The sequence below is a fragment of the Akebia trifoliata genome, chromosome 8 (assembly GCF_017979445.1).
Source record: "Akebia trifoliata isolate Shusen 1 chromosome 8, ASM1797944v1, whole genome shotgun sequence".
NCBI classification, from domain to species: Eukaryota; Viridiplantae; Streptophyta; class Magnoliopsida; order Ranunculales; family Lardizabalaceae; genus Akebia; species Akebia trifoliata.
Window position 1 is genome coordinate 21,845,827 of NC_141382.1, and position 19,276 is coordinate 21,865,102.

General features: G+C 34.4%; 1 protein-coding gene and 1 long non-coding RNA gene across 7 annotated transcripts; one reads left to right on the plus strand and one right to left on the minus strand.

Moving 5' to 3' along the window:
• Positions 1-5,914: 5,914 nt before the first annotated feature.
• LOC147396382 (replication factor C subunit 3-like) lies at positions 5,915-8,805 on the plus strand. 6 transcript variants are annotated; one of them, XM_086450417.1, is made up of 6 exons: positions 5,919-6,360; positions 7,382-7,595; positions 7,688-7,757; positions 7,894-8,030; positions 8,107-8,202; positions 8,341-8,805. In XM_086450417.1, the coding sequence occupies exons 4-6, from the start codon at positions 7,897-7,899 to the stop codon at positions 8,342-8,344; spliced, it is 234 nt and encodes a 77-aa protein (XP_086306543.1). In that variant the 5' UTR covers positions 5,919-6,360; positions 7,382-7,595; positions 7,688-7,757; positions 7,894-7,896; the 3' UTR covers positions 8,345-8,805. The 6 variants fall into 6 exon arrangements, 5 of the variants coding, with proteins under 5 accessions (XP_086306545.1, XP_086306543.1, XP_086306542.1 ...); XM_086450416.1 differs by having other exon boundaries at positions 7,382-7,541; positions 7,666-7,757; XM_086450418.1 differs by lacking the exon at positions 7,688-7,757 and having other exon boundaries at positions 5,920-6,360.
• Positions 8,806-9,593: 788 nt separating this feature from the next.
• LOC147396383 (uncharacterized) lies at positions 9,594-15,593 on the minus strand. Its single transcript, XR_015180520.1, has 6 exons — positions 15,152-15,593; positions 13,847-13,980; positions 13,642-13,719; positions 11,090-12,957; positions 10,885-10,962; positions 9,594-10,200 (listed from the first exon to the last, which is right to left on the minus strand). It is a non-coding gene; the product is annotated as an uncharacterized LOC147396383 (long non-coding RNA).
• Positions 15,594-19,276: the final 3,683 nt, after the last annotated feature.

A 19,276-nucleotide genomic window follows, 5' to 3' on the forward strand; every position in this document is an offset into this window, starting at 1 on the left:
CTTCTCTCCCTTGGTTCACTTGGGGAAGTAAAAATTTTCAAATCGATCATAGAAAAGATACTTGTGACTTCTGAGTCTGTGTCTGATTTAAGCTAAGTATTGAACTTGATTATTAGGACTTCTGATGTTTCAGCTCGAACTGTTCTTAGATTTTCTTCTATTTTTCTTTGTTGGTCTAACTTTTGCCTAGATCGTCCTTTCAAGTTTTCAATCAAGCGAACTTGCTCTAACTTTTGTCTAGCTCGCATTTTCAAGTTTTCAATTTAGCGAGCTTTCTTTTTTTCTTTGCTCTGATTGTTGCTAAAGTTGTCCTTTCAGATTTTCAACCTTGCGAGCTTGCCTTAATTTTTACCTAAGTCGCCCTTTTGGGATTTTCAACCTAGCAGGCTTTTTTTTTCTTTTCTTTTCTTCATTATGGAATGGTTGTCTGATCTTGCTTTGCTATCTTTCTTGACTTTTCGCACGGTACTTAGGAGAACTTTTATAGGTAAGCTTAGGACGGGGTATAAAAGAAAGGGATTTTGAGGCTTAAAAACCCGAATGCCCTTGTGTGGTATTTCTTTTATTTTACCTTGAATTTTCTTTCCCATTTTGAAGAAATTTCTTTTTTCTTTTGAATTTTTTTCTAGTTTTTTTATTTTGATGTGGTCGGGCTAGAAGTAACTTCTCAGGTTGCCTACGTACCCCAGAATTTTGGGATCAGACCAAAACGTAGTTCGAATTCTTCCCTCCCTTAGGTTAGGTAATCAAGCTGTAAAATAGAAAGGCATAATTTTTTTTTTGAAAAGGCTGCAAAGGGGTTGAGAAAGGATATATTGAAATGGGTAATAGGAGAATTGATTCAACCAAATATGACCTCCTTAAATGTAGTATCATTTGATTTGGTCAAGGTTGGTTGGTTCTGGTAATTCAATTCCAACATGATCTTGAAGCCTGACAGCTTTTCCTGGTAATATTTCCTTGATGATGAACGGACCTCCCCAATTTGGTTTGAACTTTTCTTTAGGGTCAAAGATAGGTGTCCGATTCTCTTTGAGTACTAAAACCCTGACTTGTAAGTGACGGGCCTTGATCTTTTTGTCAAATGCACAGGCGACTCTTCTTTGATAAGCTTGCACTTGGTACAAAGCTCTTAGTCATTTTTCTTCGATCAAATTTAATTCTTCATACCGTTGACGAACCCAATCTGCTTCTGACAACTATCTTTCCAACAAGACCCTGAGAGACAAAATTTTTATTTCAACTGGCAAGACTACTTCCATGCCATACACTAAGGAGTAGGGAGTAGCTCTAGTAGAGGACTGTATTTGAAATACGACACCCCCATAGTGTGAATGGTAGCTTCTCTAACTAATCCCAATGTGATTGATGCATTTTTTTGATGACTGTCTTCAGATTCTTATTGGCTTCTTCAATTGCTCCATTGGTTTGAGTATGATAAGGAGATGATTTATGGTGCGAGATTTTGAACTTTGAACATAGAGTAATGACTTAAGTTTTGAAATACGACTCATTATCAGAAATTAGTTCAAAAGATACCCCCATATCGGTTGATAATATGTGATTTGCAACTCAAGATGCAGTGAGGATAGTACTGATACCTTTTATAACATCTCTATCGATATTTTCATTTCTTCGAGCGAGTATCTATTCCGTGTTAAACAACACTCAAGCTTACACCTAACATATCCTCATCAGACCACTCGAACAAGTCTTTTAAAATTTCTGAGTAAATTCATTATCCCCTCGTGTTCCTCTAGGGATAGGATCATTTCTATTTTAATCTCTTTAGGAATTATTTTCTTTTTCGAGGTCAATAACCTTTGCTTTCTCGATTAAAAGTTGAGCCCAACCCTTATCTTCTTGCTCAAGAAAGAAATTTATCCTTGAAGTCAGATTAATAGTTAATTCGTTAATGCGCTCGAGTTATTAAAAAATTTAGTTTATTCAAATGGGGCAACAGATGTCGTTCTAGACTTGGCAAACAAACTCAACTCATAGAAAAGAGTAGACTCAATATAAAGAAGTCTTGACCTTGTTGGAAAAAAAGAACTCGAACTAACCCAAATGACTCATGAAAACTCAAGATAGCCACCCATAATGGGCTTGATTAGGACTGAGACATTGCTTACAACCGTCAGGATTGAGGTACGGTGATCTTCAAGGAACAACTTTATAATTTTGAGAAATTTTAAGATCATTTCTGACAATTCATTTGGTTTTGATGTTCGTTCTAACTGACCGGACTAGTGACCCTAACAAAACGGCAAATGATTGAGCTTAGGTACAATGATAACCCCATCAAAAATGAATTCTAGTGTTACCTCCTTAATAACATTTTAATAAATCCTGAGATTTTATTGAATTTATGCACCAATCCATTAAACAATCCATTTATGCAATTTTATTGCACTCTTGAAAATTATTAACAAATTATTTTTTGCAATCATTTTCTTTTTAGGAAAACATATTTTAGTAATTTTTCAAGGTCTATGAAAAAAATAGATTTTTTGTAAAAATCTTTTCTTTTTCTTTAGAAAAATAATATTTTAGAAAATTTTCAAGGTCCATGTAAATCGTTTTTCCTTGAAAAAAATAGATCTTTTGAAAAATATTTTCTTCTGGAAAATATTTTTTCTCTGAAAAATATTTTTTTATTTGGAAAACACTTTCTCTTGGAAAATCTTGTTCTTATGAAAAATATTTTCTCGAAAATACTTTTTCTTGAAAAATATTTTCTCGAAAATAATTTATCTTGAAAAATATTTTTTCTAGGGAACACTTCTTTTGGAAAACATTTTTTTTGGAAAATATTTTCCTTTTGTAAACTATTCTTCTTATTTGAAAATGGGTCGGAACATGAATTTAGAAAAGAATTTGATTTCCATTTTGATCTAAATGGCCCGACCCATTATGATTGTTGGATCGAGATGGACTGGGTCATTATGAATTATTACAAGAAATGGATTATTTATTGGGTCGGTGCACCCATTTTAATTTCCAAAAGTAAAATTTTTTATCCTTGAGGACGACCATACATTTTGATCTCATACATCATTCACATACCTTCATCAATCACAAGGTCCCACTCAATAAACAACCCGGGAACACCCACGATAAGTTCGAGTCGTGACCTACTGGGAGGTTTCTAAACTCTAAGCTTATTTTATGCAATGCATTTTTATCTGGCCACCCTTGCCCAAGTACACCTATATACCTCTCGAGCGTATTCAATCAAACGGTACGTGGTGACTTGGTTTGATATACCGTATAGGTGATAATCCAAAACTTCAACGCACTTCTTTGAAGCCAAAAGTAGTCAGTTTAATCCCCAGATCAGAGGTGGCGCGCGATGCTTGAGCAAAGGCACTCTTAAATGACCTCTTTTCTAGAATAAACGTAGTCTATCCTCCTAGTACCATAGTACATTGGAGCAGGATCTTGCTTAGGCACTGGTTTTGACCAAGAAATACAATTGATGTACTTGGATCATCTTTGATATACCTATAGGTACAGGTCAAGAGTTGTAGCTTTCATAAATGGTTTGACATCTCACGAGGGACCGACCACGTACTAGTAGTAAGTTGGCAATCGGGACATGTGACTGTGTGGCTTACAATAGGTTAAAAACTCAGGTCGCTCCAGCATGGGTGCATGGATATACCTTTCAGAGTCACCTGATCAGACGATACTAATGCCCCAGTTTAATATAGCCTAAGGTACGTGACTGGAGTTGTGGTTTTCATGAATGACGTCGCATCTCTGAGGAGAACGGGCCACGCACAAGTGCCACGTTGGCTATAAGGGACATGCAATGTGCAATGCAATAAAATAAACATGCTAGTAGTGTGTGCAAAACAGGGTGGGGTGTGCCCGGGGCCTTTTTCAAATAAATGGACCTATAGGCCAAATCAAATCATTAATGGGCTACAATCATAATGAATACAAGTATATTAAGATCAAACTCATAGCATGCAAATCAAAAGAAATTCAAAATCAATCGATCAAGACCAATCAATTAACTAAAATCAAGCAACTAACACGTGAGGCTTAAGATTCAATCAATCAAGGTATCTAAGGGGTATGATCATATCAACTGGGTAAAATGGAAACCATGCACCCTAATCTAGCACCTAATTCACTTGATCATGGACTCATTGAGTTAACTCATCTCCTAGCATTCAACGTTGTAAAACATGGACAAATATCACATGGAAACATTAACATAAAGCTTAAAGTGAATGCAAAGGGAATTGCATGAGGTTTTTAACCCAAATGAGTCAACTCGACTTATGACAATCAAAATCGGGATATCATGACAACACATTATGGAAAAATTAAAACAATTAGCACGTAATTAATTCCTTATGTGGTTCACCCCTATGGTTGATTTTCGAAGTGCAACGCACCGTTTTTTTATTTTTATTTTTTTTACAAATTAAAAAAAAAAAAAAACAAACTTACTAAAAAAATTAAAAAACACAGGACAAAAAAAGAAATTCCTTTGTCATACCAACTTGTTTGCAATCAAGTAAATAACTAGCAAATATTAAAGGGTGGTGTGTTGTAGGTAAAAATTGGTGTGACAATAGAGAAAACAAATTATTCTCTTTCTAACACCATTGCAACAGAGAATGGAGCTGCCAAAATTTTTTTGTATGTTGTTGACCCTTTTAAAAAAAAAAAAAAAATTGAATTATATTTTATTAAACAAAAACAAAAAGACTTTTTTTTAAAGCTAAATAATGTACCATAAAATCATAAAACAAACCGACCTAAGGTTTATTACCTAGAGAAACTGTGGAGCAAAGCTGATGATCTTATGAAATCGATTCCCAAGTCCGGGCCAATTAGGAACCTTTCCCCAACTACATATCACTTCGTCAATTTCACGAATGCAAGTTGGGTATATCATGTGATTCTCCTAATTGAAAACATAAGGTCAATTTTCCTCATCTTACACACTTCAAGCAAATTTATAGTCCTTGTCACTAGCGAACAAGCTGTAGGCATAATTCCAATCTCACTAACTCTATTATGTGATCATCAATGTTCCATAGATTAAGCAATGGTCCACGAGGACTGTTACATAGGCCAGCAAAAACAAACTGATCCTTACAAGCAATCAATAATGAGAAGAGAACCCCTGAGGGTCTCGAGGTTTGAACCTTACTCCAAACTCGGAAATTGAAATCAAATGACCAAATGAAACACGAATAAATCCTGAAAATGCAAAATTTGCCTCTAAATAATGTTGTTGATAACCATTAAGATGAATTTCTCAATCTGAAATCTACAGGAAGAGGTGGGCAAAGAACCCACGAATCGATTCGAGGATCATAGATTTCGACTGCTAATCGATCCTAGATATCAACCAATCCAGAATCTTACTCCATCAACAACAATGACTCTAAAATAAACCAGATTTGTCTTTGAAAGCACCAATGAGATTATAGATCTAGAGAATTTTAACGGAGAGGTCTGTTGCCAAAATCGTTTAAGAGCAGAAGAGAAGTTGAATCTGATGAGGCGATGAGGGAATCTTCATGGGAAGGATTAGAGAAGAGAGAGAGAGAGAGAGAGAGAGAGAAAAGTGGAATACTGACCTCAGTACGTGAGACAAGTGGCACCTGCGGCCTGAGTCGAAAAATCACTCTAAGAAGCGCAAGCTATGAAGGAATCTTGGACTGGTTATTTCAATCGAATTCTTCGAGAAACTGAGTATCAAAAGCTCTGGAGAGACAAAAAGAGAGAGAGAGAGAGAGAGAGAGAGGGGTTGGAGAGGCGTCCTCTCTGCTGTTTCCATTGGAGAAGAAGATGGAAAAAATAAAAACCGTTTTTTTTTATTATTGCACACCAGCCATTCTTTGTAAAAACGTTGATGTCCCCTTAATAGAAAAAAAATAACATATATATATATGGGTCGCGTTCGCACGACAACCATTTCTACTCACATCGCGACAAATCGACTCAGCCGTTCGATTTCGATCAGATTTACGGTTTAGATCATAAGTAGCGTTACACTAACGAATTTTCGTTATTTCCAAGTGCCTCCCCGTAAAACACAGATCTGAGAGTTTCTTCCTCTTCGTTTCACTCTTCCTCTTCGACTCAGATCTTACTCTTCCAGCCGAAAAATAGATCTGATCTGCGTCTTCTTCTTCGTTTCACTCTTCAATCTGCCAACTATTCCAACCCATCTCTTCGATTCAAACAGATCTTCGAATCACCCAAAAACGAAGACGCAACTCGTTTTTTTTTCCGATTCAAACAAATCTTCTTCCTTCCTCTTTGTTTGCCACGGCTCCGACGAAGGTCGCGGCTTCGTCCTCATCTCTCTCTCTCCAAAGAAACCCTAAGGTAAACCCTTAATTAATTTTTTTTTATTTCATTTGTTTTTTTTTTATGTATCGATTATGAAGAATCATCGACAAATTTTGTTTCGAAATTTTGCCACTTTTTTTAGCTGCTTTGTTTCACTGATAAAATAGAGTGATTTTTTGCCATAATTTTGCAAAGTTATGATCTGTGGTAATCCTCACCAAAAATCAGCCCATTCCGAAATTTTTAGCCCCATGTTTACAAGTTGTCGTCCGAACGCGAATATAATTTTGCAAAGTTATGATCTGTGATACTGTATCTCCACTGGTTTGGATTTGGTTGTGGCTGAACCACTCCAACAGATGATTCCTGTAAAATTTTCAGAATCATTAGAAGATCTTACATTTACACGAATATAAATCTAAAAAAGCAAGGTTGAAAGTTAGGTATAATCTATAAATAACCTGTTTGTTAGGACTATGGCCCCACGAAAGTCGAATGCTTTGGCCTCCCAATTGAGTTCCATTCAATTCTTAGATTATAGCTTTATATTTCTTGGAAGTTTGTATTGTTTGTTGATTTTGGAAAATATGAGTTAGTCTTATGTTCTTCCACTATGGGTTATTATTTGGTAAGGAGGGAATGTGGTTGGTTTGAAGATTGAAGAACTGATGAGGTTTTGATGAATGGATATGTAGGTAGTGAGGGTTGAGTTTTTAAGGATATGTAGGTAGTGAGGGTTGGTTTGTTGTATTAATTACTGATTTCACTATCAATGAGAATAGGTTTTAATATTTCCAACGTCACTTACCAAAAATAGGCCAAATCTGGGCTTGATTGGAAGTTCTTATATTGGTATGTGCAGACATTGTCCTTTTTGTTTTAGATAACATATATTTTTTGATTCTGTTTACTTTACTATTGGAGAAAGTTTTTTTTGCTTTAACTCTAAATCTGTAGTGTTTACAGCTTTGGTCTTCATCGAGTTTCTATATTTGAATTCCTGTGGGATGCTCATCCTGCAATTGAAAGGCACTAATATTGAATTTCATTTCTGCAGAAAGGAGGTCCGTACTTAGCCATATATCTCTGGGCATTTATGTTTGTTCTGTCCATTGTGATGATGACACTATATCCGATTCTAATAGCTCCTCTTTTCAACAAGTTCACCACAGTGAAGAGGCATTAGCTAAGGCTGAGGAGTCCATTTCTATTCAAAGGTCATTCGAAGCTTTTTTCCTCAATCCATTAACTCATCTTAAACACAATTAAAGGTCCATCTCACTATGTCTCTTTTTAAATGGTGAATTTGAGGTCTGTTATATTGTTTGATGGGAAATATAAGGATTGAATTCTTGGAATTTAGGCCTTCTGAGGTTTCTGCATTAGTGGCAATATGTGAATTAGGAGAAACCCAAACAGCGGACATAAACAAGGTTGCATCTTGTTTCATTAAAATAACAACCTCCATTTTGCTATGTAGGCCTATTTCAATTACAATGGTATTCTATGTATTAAGACATACTGAAATACTGATTCTAAGTCAATCTCTCGTTGTTTTATATTTCTCAGATCATGGAGGTTCTTATTCAGATCGCAAGAAAGGAGAATTTTGATCTACCCATGAGCTTTGCTGCTAAGATTGCAACCAAGTCAAAGCAGAACTTGAGGAAAGCAATCATGGCACTTGAAGCATGCAAATCACACAAGTAAGAACTGCAAGAGAAGATATGTGAATTTCTAATTTTGTTTTTCCCCTTACTTGAGTTGAAATAACCAATGTAGTTGTCCTTTTGTTGATGAGCAACCAATTCCGCTAGGCTGGGAAGAGGTGCTGACGGAACTTGCTGTTGAGATTCTAGCTAATCCATCACCCAAAAGGTTAGCCTCTGACTCAATGTAAAAAAATTATTATGGAGGAAAAGTTAGACACAGGTTGCATCTTGTTTCATCAAACATGTAGAAAAGGTAATAAACTTGATGAATCCAAAATAATCATCTTTTTCTCTTTAATGTCAGGTGAGGATAGGTTCTCAACTTTTCAAAGAAGGGATATAAGGAGTTCCATGGATTGGGTAGGGAACGAGTGGGTTGATATCAAAGCTCACTGTCGCCAAGGGGACTGAGTCTGGTGGCTCTGCAATATCAGACCGTGAAGTTCTCAACAATAAAAAAATTGATGAAGTTGTAGGGGTTGTAAACGTTTGTAAATATGATAGAGAGATGATAGGCTTTTTAGGGGTTTGATGTATGTTTATTCTGACATGAGAGACTTGGCATATGTGTTGCAATTACAGATGTGTGGTAGTTCAAGCTCTTCCTAGATCAGCTTAGAACAATAGTTGGAGCATTTTCCATTAAGTCCGGACTTCCATTTGTGTTGTACTTATATTCTTTAGGCCATGAAATCATTGTCTAAAATGTTTCTCATTTGTGATTTATGTATCGTCATATTTAAACTAATCAGCTAGTTTGTATTTTGCACCTTGGAATTCAGTTGATATTAATGGTCATGTTGAGTGGATCATAAATTTGAAGCAGGTCAGGTGCAAGGGTAACCAAAGGTGAACATTGGATCAAGTTCAATGTCGTCTGAGTTGTAATTCTCTCATCTTTTTTGTTTGTTGAGAAAGTGACCCATTTAATAACATACAAAACCCATGTCCTTCAATAGAAATGCCATCATTTTCTTCCCTTTTATTTTCTATATGTTCATCACCATCATCTCTTACTTCAAAGAGAAACACAGTTAATAACGTGAACTAAGCAAGAAATTGAACATTCTCATACCAGCACATAATTAGTATTCCGACAAAACAAAAATTTAACATTCTCATATCAAAATAGCAGATTCCAATGAGCTACCTTCGGATGATGTACTGTAAGAAAAATGGGTGGAATCAACATCACTCCTCCATATAGATTATAATATAAATGAAGTTCCTCTTAATACTAGTTTATTAGTTAGTACTTAGTACTTCTTGGCGTGGTCGTCTTTTGTCCAAACTATCTCAATCCTATGATGGCAGAAGCCCATGGTGATGCCAAGAAGGCAGCAGTGTTTCCAACCTCATTTGCCATTTTAATTTACTTCAAAACTTGTTAAGACTTGAGAACAAGTTAAAAAGTAAGAGATGATGAGGACATATCAAAGTTAGACTTCCAATATGCTAGTTGCCCAACCTTTGAAACCTATAGACCTCAGTGATGGATATGTATGACAAACCTATCATAGCCATTGACCATCTCACTACTCAAGTTCAAATAGATAAAAAAAAAAAACAAACACTAAATAATATTCTCTGCTCAAAATTGAACCGACCAATACAGGCATAATCAGCAGCGTCAAAGCTAATAGTTTGCTTAAACAACCTTATGGCACATGAATTATGTGTAATGGGAAGAATACAAATTGAAAAAAGAATTAAAGTTGTAGCCATTGATCTTCATCTATATTTCTATCTAGAAAAGGTCTTGCTTCATCGTAGCTGAATGTTTTTGCCCATTTCACCCGTCTATGCAGATCAGCTCTTCTACCCCGACATTTGTATTTCCCAAACCACGCAGTCCTGTAGATTCAAGATTAAGTTTTAGCCCATTAGAAGCAGCAATCGCTCCAGACATCGTAGTTGTCGAGTGAAGAATGCACTCCTGGAGGGCTATTTGCAGACATTTGGGCCAAGTACTCTTCATCGCTGTCATAATCTGGAGAGCTGTTTGCTGCACGGACTATCACGGTCACAATACTCTGAGTGTTTCTCATAAGCCAATGCATCGTTTCGTGCCTTCTCTATCAGCTTTGTCATCTCATCATAAGCAGCTTTTCTTTGATTCTTGAGATGGTAAACACGTGCCAGACCTTGATGTGCTCTTGTGTGCCTGATGTTAAGGGCATTCACATAGATGAAAACAAAGATTTAATATTGACCAAGTAATTAATTCAACTGCATATACAACTTTAGTGGATCTTTCACTATAATGGGACAGAAATCTACCAATTGATACACAAATCACTTAAAAATGCATAAGGTTTTACTTCACAATTTACTGAATCCCACCATCAACGGATATAAATTAATAATCTAAAAAACAAGCAAGGTTATGATCTTGACAACAACATTACGCACGAGAGATGATAAAAACATCATTTGAAGAATACAGTTGGTTGAAGCAATAACAAAATTATGTACAAGAGATGATACCAACATGTTTCTATAAACATGTTTCTCAAGAATCAGGAAATCGACAAATATAAGAAGAAAATTAACTTCACCAAGCTAAAAATTTATCACAACAACACATAAAACAGAAATTTCAATCAAATCCACATTTCAAAGACACTCTAATTTCAATCAAAATGGATTTTGATGTATAAGACATTACGTACCACATTCAGCCCAATTATCTGTAAACTAGAATTTCAAGCTGATGAATTGGACAATAAACTAGACATAATTGAATGGGGGGACATAACTTATTCAGCCCAATTATCTGTCAATCAAAATTCTTATCTACTGTCCACACCAAGCTTGCATCATGAGCTAATATACAGTTTGAAGTCACCTTCTTGAGTCAATGGTTGAATATCCGACTCCAACACGTTGAATTCAATCTTGTAGCTTCTCAGCTTGATCAAGGCAACTGCGGTCATGAATTTGAGTAAGATGAATTATAAAAACAACTGCAATGAAATAAATCATGAAGCAGTGGGCACGAATTCAATCAATAAAATCCAATATATTGTGTTTAACAATATGGGATGGCATACCTGACCATGAGAACCTTTGCCCAAAAAAGTTGCTGTATCGAAGTTACTTGTAGTCTCTTCAAGCTCCTCAAAGGATGATGTTTGATAAGCCGAAAGCCCAAGTGCTCCTAGTCTCATCGTTTGAGGCATGTACCCTTCAACCAAGCAAGAAAAGTCAATCTGTCAAACTTTGTACTCATAGAGAATTTGTTGAAGTCATATCAGGTGAAGGCTATGTACTCCACCAAATTGAATTTGTGACATAAATACCATGTGAAATCACATAAAAAAGGACAGGAGCATTGATTAAAGAAAAAAGAATCACGTTAAAAGGTAACTAATTCCAAAAATATATTGTCATGAGTATGTAAGCTGGGCTTGAATGTATATTGTGTTGAGAGAACAAAATTCAGTAATCTTTCTACAATTCATTAAACCAAAACCAATTGGCCAAAGCAATTTGTACTGGACTACTTCTCTGCGATCATGAATTTGGGTAAGATGAATTATAAAAGGGGGAATATTTAGCTTCTCAGCTTGTTGAATGCCCATGAGGTGAAGGTCTCAGTTGCATTCTCACTTAACAAAGAACCCATTGTAACAATGGCTATTCATGCATTTTAGTAACAACAATGCATAAAACTTAACAAAGAACCCATTGCATTCTCACTTAACAAATTTTGAAAAGATCTTTTCAAATTATTTGGAACTCCATTACAAATTTAATTGATTTTATACAAGAAATTTCAAAGAGAGATATGCCTAAAACTTTCAAGACGTCTGCCATTCGAACGACCTTTTTAGATTAAAAAAATAAGAGTGGCATTCGGGTTGTCAAGTAAAGAGTGTCACCAACATGTACAGTTTTCATACATAAAACTCAGAACATGAAATAAATAAATAAAATAATACAAAGTTTTATTAATTCGATTTTCTTGAAGATTAGGGTATATAAAGCTTTACAAACTCATGTAAAGTTTGGAGTCAAACATTGAGAAAATTAATTCAAAAAGATTGTTTCAGGTCTCATGAAACAATGTAAAATGCACTTGGAACCATACAAAGTTTAACTAAGCAGTTAGCAACAACAATAGTAAATAGCACAAGAGAGAACTTTATAAATTCCTTTGCAAAATCACTTGATGAAAGATTACCACAGATCATAACTTTGCAAAATTATGGCAAAAAATCACTCTATTTTATCAGTGAAACAAAGCAGCTAAAAAAAGTGGCAAAATTTCGAAACAAAATTTGTCGATGATTCTTCATAATCGATACATAAAAAAAAAAAACAAACACTAAATAATATTCTCTGCTCAAAATTGAACCGACCAATACAGGCATAATCAGCAGCGTCAAAGCTAATAGTTTGCTTAAACAACCTTATGGCACATGAATTATGTGTAATGGGAAGAATACAAATTGAAAAAAGAATTAAAGTTGTAGCCATTGATCTTCATCTATATTTCTATCTAGAAAAGGTCTTGCTTCATCGTAGCTGAATGTTTTTGCCCATTTCACCCGTCTATGCAGATCAGCTCTTCTACCCCGACATTTGTATTTCCCAAACCACGCAGTCCTGTAGATTCAAGATTAAGTTTTAGCCCATTAGAAGCAGCAATCGCTCCAGACATCGTAGTTGTCGAGTGAAGAATGCACTCCTGGAGGGCTATTTGCAGACATTTGGGCCAAGTACTCTTCATCGCTGTCATAATCTGGAGAGCTGTTTGCTGCACGGACTATCACGGTCACAATACTCTGAGTGTTTCTCATAAGCCAATGCATCGTTTCGTGCCTTCTCTATCAGCTTTGTCATCTCATCATAAGCAGCTTTTCTTTGATTCTTGAGATGGTAAACACGTGCCAGACCTTGATGTGCTCTTGTGTGCCTGATGTTAAGGGCATTCACATAGATGAAAACAAAGATTTAATATTGACCAAGTAATTAATTCAACTGCATATACAACTTTAGTGGATCTTTCACTATAATGGGACAGAAATCTACCAATTGATACACAAATCACTTAAAAATGCATAAGGTTTTACTTCACAATTTACTGAATCCCACCATCAACGGATATAAATTAATAATCTAAAAAACAAGCAAGGTTATGATCTTGACAACAACATTACGCACGAGAGATGATAAAAACATCATTTGAAGAATACAGTTGGTTGAAGCAATAACAAAATTATGTACAAGAGATGATACCAACATGTTTCTATAAACATGTTTCTCAAGAATCAGGAAATCGACAAATATAAGAAGAAAATTAACTTCACCAAGCTAAAAATTTATCACAACAACACATAAAACAGAAATTTCAATCAAATCCACATTTCAAAGACACTCTAATTTCAATCAAAATGGATTTTGATGTATAAGACATTACGTACCACATTCAGCCCAATTATCTGTAAACTAGAATTTCAAGCTGATGAATTGGACAATAAACTAGACATAATTGAATGGGGGGACATAACTTATTCAGCCCAATTATCTGTCAATCAAAATTCTTATCTACTGTCCACACCAAGCTTGCATCATGAGCTAATATACAGTTTGAAGTCACCTTCTTGAGTCAATGGTTGAATATCCGACTCCAACACGTTGAATTCAATCTTGTAGCTTCTCAGCTTGATCAAGGCAACTGCGGTCATGAATTTGAGTAAGATGAATTATAAAAACAACTGCAATGAAATAAATCATGAAGCAGTGGGCACGAATTCAATCAATAAAATCCAATATATTGTGTTTAACAATATGGGATGGCATACCTGACCATGAGAACCTTTGCCCAGAAAAGTTGCTGTATCGAAGTTACTTGTAGTCTCTTCAAGCTCCTCAAAGGATGATGTTTGATAAGCCGAAAGCCCAAGTGCTCCTAGTCTCATCGTTTGAGGCATGTACCCTTCAACCAAGCAAAAAAGTCAATCTGTCAAACTTTGTACTCATAGAGAATTTGTTGAAGTCATATCAGGTGAAGGCTATGTACTCCACCAAATTGAATTTGTGACATAAATACCATGTGAAATCACATAAAAAAGGACAGGAGCATTGATTAAAGAAAAAAGAATCACGTTAAAAGGTAACTAATTCCAAAAATATATTGTCATGAGTATGTAAGCTGGGCTTGAATGTATATTGTGTTGAGAGAACAAAATTCAGTAATCTTTCTACAATTCATTAAACCAAAACCAATTGGCCAAAGCAATTTGTACTGGACTACTTCTCTGCGATCATGAATTTGGGTAAGATGAATTATAAAAGGGGGAATATTTAGCTTCTCAGCTTGTTGAATGCCCATGAGGTGAAGGTCTCAGTTGCATTCTCACTTAACAAAGAACCCATTGTAACAATGGCTATTCATGCATTTTAGTAACAACAATGCATAAAACTTAACAAAGAACCCATTGCATTCTCACTTAACAAATTTTGAAAAGATCTTTTCAAATTATTTGGAACTCCATTACAAATTTAATTGATTTTATACAAGAAATTTCAAAGAGAGATATGCCTAAAACTTTCAAGACGTCTGCCATTCGAACGACCTTTTTAGATTAAAAAAATAAGAGTGGCATTCGGGTTGTCAAGTAAAGAGTGTCACCAACATGTACAGTTTTCATACATAAAACTCAGAACATGAAATAAATAAATAAAATAATACAAAGTTTTATTAATTCGATTTTCTTGAAGATTAGGGTATATAAAGCTTTACAAACTCATGTAAAGTTTGGAGTCAAACATTGAGAAAATTAATTCAAAAAGATTGTTTCAGGTCTCATGAAACAATGTAAAATGCACTTGGAACCATACAAAGTTTAACTAAGCAGTTAGCAACAACAATAGTAAATAGCACAAGAGAGAACTTTATAAATTCCTTTGCAAAATCACTTGATGAAAGATTACCACAGATCATAACTTTGCAAAATTATGGCAAAAAATCACTCTATTTTATCAGTGAAACAAAGCAGCTAAAAAAAGTGGCAAAATTTCGAAACAAAATTTGTCGATGATTCTTCATAATCGATACATAAAAAAAAAAAACAAATGAAATAAAAAAAAATTAATTAAGGGTTTACCTTAGGGTTTCTTTGGAGAGAGAGAGATGAGGACGAAGCCGCGACCTTCGTCGGCGCCGTGGCAAACAAAGAGGAAGGAAGAAGATCTGTTTGAATCGGAAAAAAAATGAGTTGCGTCTTCGTTTTTGGGTGATTCGAAGATCTGTTTGAATCGAAGAGATGGGTTGGAATAGTTGGCAGATTGAAGAGTGAAACGAAGAAGAAGACGCAGATCAGATCTGTTTTTCGGCTGGAAGAGTAAGATCTGAGTCGAAGAAGAAGAGTGAAACGAAGAGGAAGAAACTCTCAGATCTGTGTTTTACGGGGAGGCACTTGGAAATAACGAAAATTCGTTAGTGTAACGCTACTTATGATCTAAACCGTAGATCTGATCGAAATCGAATGGCTGAGTCGATTTGTCGCGATGTGAGTAGAAATGGTTGTCGTGCGAACGCGACCCTATATATATATATATATATTATATATATATATTTATTTATTTATATTTTACCACCAGCCCCTTATTTTTGTTAAACGTTGTTGTCCTTTAACAACAAAAAGTTTTTTAACACACACTAGCCCCTTTTTCTTTTTTTAAAAAAACGTTGCTGCCCCTTGACAACACATTAAAAATTTTCTTTATTTTTATAAAATGTTGCTGCCCCTTAGTAGCACATTAAAAAATAATTTAACACACACCAGCCCCTTCTCTTTTTTTTTTTAAATAACTATCAAAGGATAGACCATCGTACGCTTAATGAATATTAAAAAGAGAGGAAGAAAAGATTAAAGATTATCTTATTTAAAAAAAAATAGAAAACTTCCATGCTTTAACAATCGTTAATCCATCTTGAACAAATCGATTTCTTGAAATCCTCGCCATTTAGGGTCACCCTAAGTAACCTTTAATTGAACTACAGATAACAATATATACTAAATCAATGCACTCAAAATTGACCCGAATAATAAATGATTGGACCAACAAATATATATAATAAAAAATAAAAAAAAATAAAAAAAAATAAAATCGATAAACAAATAATAAAAAGAAACTAACTAAAAATTAAATAAATAAAAAAGATTAGGTCATTGGCAATGATCCCATACTTGGGATTTTTCAAGTCTGATCCTCAAAAGTCCCCAGTGGAGTCGTCACTGAAAGCGCCCTCGATCCGCGAGGTGCGCATATCCGCTTTTGACCTTTGAGGTTTGGGACTCGCCACCTAGTTATTACGGTCTAGGAACCGAATATCGACTCTAAACGGATAAAAATAACTAATCTACTTAAAAAATAATTGAGTTCAGGGATCAAATTACGGGGTTGGAAGGTGTTAGGCACCAACCCCGCCTGGCAAACGTTGGTCTCTACTAATTCCCAAAGAAAACCACATTGCTAACCAGACCTAAATAATAATAAATAAATAAATAAAAGTTACATTTTCCGAACGCAACGATTTTATTCCCTCAGATCTGATAGAACAACTCATTGTATAGTATTCCCCACTTCATTCTGTTGCCGGATTAGATTTTTGATCTCCAAGTTGAGGTATCTTCTTCTTGGATCTGTGAGTTTTCTGATTTTTTTAATGAATTAAAAGGTATTTTAGAAGGGTTTTTGGGTTTTTTTTTTTTGAGCTAAACTTGGGGTATGAATGTTAGGTAAGGAGTTAGGACTTCAAAATTAGGGTTTTGGGGAAGGTAGGGAGGCTCCTTGACCTAATTTTTCTAGGGTTTATTTTTTCATACGAAAATGGGTTGTAAGGACCCCTATTTATAGATTTTTTTAAGTGCTTATTTTGATAGAGTTAATGTTTAATTATAATTCTTTTAAAGAAAGTTATTGTTTAATTATAATTATTTTAGGTAGAGTCATATTTTAATTAGAATTGTTTTAACTAGAGTTATTATTTAATTAGAATTATTTTAAATAGAGTTATTATTTAGTTAGAATTCTATTAAATAGATTATTTAATTAGGATTGTTTTAAATAGAGGTATTATTTAATTAGAATTCTATTAGGGTTTTGACTTTTAATCTCACTTAATTGACTTTAAAATTTTGACTTAAGTCTTACTTTATTGACTTTAAGATTGACTTTAGTCTTACTGGATTAACTTTAAGATTATTAAGAAACCCCATTTATTATATCTTTAATTCTTTGAGCCCCTAGATGGAGGGGTCCTTTAATAAATATCTGGGCAGCAATCAACAATATTGCCTAAGAGCCTGATTGATCGATTTTTTTGGTTCAAAAGGGTGGGTTCTCAATCGAAAAAAATCTGTTTTAAAAAGAAGATTGAAAATAAAAAAATGAAATCTTTGAGAGTTGTTTTTAAAAAATCTGCGTTGGTTTTTTTTATTTGAATCAATGAACTTAAACCCACTCTCTCAATCTTCCCTTTTAATCGAATTTTGGGAATACTGTTCAACGTTCTAGGTTGGTAAATTGAAAGAGAGAGAGTGAGAATAAAAAAAATTTCACACCGATTTTTTATCTAGAACACACCAAATCTAGATATTCAATTAAGTCTTTATTTGATTGCAAAGGTTGTTAGGATGGCAATTGAAAATGTTTAATGGCTGTATTTTTAATTTTTTTTTAGTAATGATGCTTCTTCATAAATAAAAAATGGTTTTTTTTTTCACTATTTACCTCCACAACTGTCATTGTATCATCAATTTAATATTCTTGGAAATCCCGAATTGTCTTGGGTCACCCAAAATTGATCATTGATTGGACCATAGATTAAAAAAAATCATTTTGTTTGGATAAAAAAAAAATAAAAGAATCTTTGTGCCTATTTTAATGTTGGATCAATGATCTAATGATGTGCATGCTCTGATTTCAAATTGAATGAAAGTTGTGTATATTTTGTTCAATATTTGGTATCAATGTTATGATGATGTGATCAGGTCCATGGGCCCATTTGTTTGAAAAAGCCTTAGGCGCACCTCACCCTGTTTTGCACATGCCACTGACACGTTTACCACATTGCACACTTACATGTCCCTTATAGCCAACGTGGTACTAGTGTATGGTCCGGTCTCCTCATGAGATGCGACTTCATGCATGAAAACCACAACTCCAATCATATAACTTTATGGTATATAAAACTGGGGTATTAGTATTTTTCGATCAGATGACACTGAAAGGTATATCGATGCATCCAGATTTGAGTGACCTGAGCTTTTGTCCTATTGTAAGCCGCAAAGTCACATGTCCCGATTGTCAACCTTAGACTCTTACCTATACGGTATATCAAAGTTAATCTAAGTTCACCAACTATACTTCTTAGTTAAAATCAGTGCATAAGCAAGATCCTGCATCGCTGTACCCTATTGTACGAGAAAATATACTACGTCTATTTTAGACGAAAGGTATTTAAGACTGCCTTTGCTCAGCATTGTGTGCCACCTCTCAACTAGGAATTAAACTGGCTATTTTTTGACTTCAGAGATTTGAGTTGGAGTCTTAGATTATTACTTATACGGTATATCAAACCAAGTGACCACGTATCGAGAGGTATATAGGTGCACTTGGGCAAGGGTAGCCAAATAAATTGCATTGCACGTAGTAAACCTAGAATCTAAAACCTTCCTATAAGTCACGACTCAAACTTATCATGGGTATTCCCAGGTTGTTTATTGGAAATGGAGCTTACAAATGTTGAGATCAAGAATGTACGATTTTGTCCTCAATGAGCAATCTTTTTGTTTAAACCAGATTCAAAATTATTGTATTACTAGGTGCACTAACCCAATAAAGAATCAATTTTAAAAATAAAAAACTTGGCAATGGTTCATAATGACGCAGTCCATCTCGATCCAATAATCATGATGGGCCGGACCATTTAAATCAAAATGGAATTCAAACTCTTTGCTAATTCAGATTTCAACCCATTTTAAACAAAATGAAAAAATATTTTCCGAAAAAAAAATAATTTTCAGAAAAAATGTTTTTCAAAAGAAAATAAAGGAAAAATGATTTACAAAAGATTTATTCTTTCGTAGAAAAATGACTTATAAAATATATTTTGCATAGACTTTGAAAAATTATTAAAATATATATATATTTTTTTAAAATAGTTTAAATCAGATTTGTTGAAAATTTTATTCAATGAAAATATTATTTGTCAATGATTCAAT

Excerpts from the sequence above, each read along its gene's own strand:
- LOC147396382 (XM_086450419.1), top strand. The coding sequence starts at position 7,897 with ATGGAGGTTCTTATTCAGATCGCAAGAAAGGAGAATTTTGATCTACCC. Across the intron at positions 8,031-8,106 it reads GAAGCATGCAAATCACACAA|TTGTCCTTTTGTTGATGAGC; the intron begins GTAAGAACTGCA and ends TAACCAATGTAG.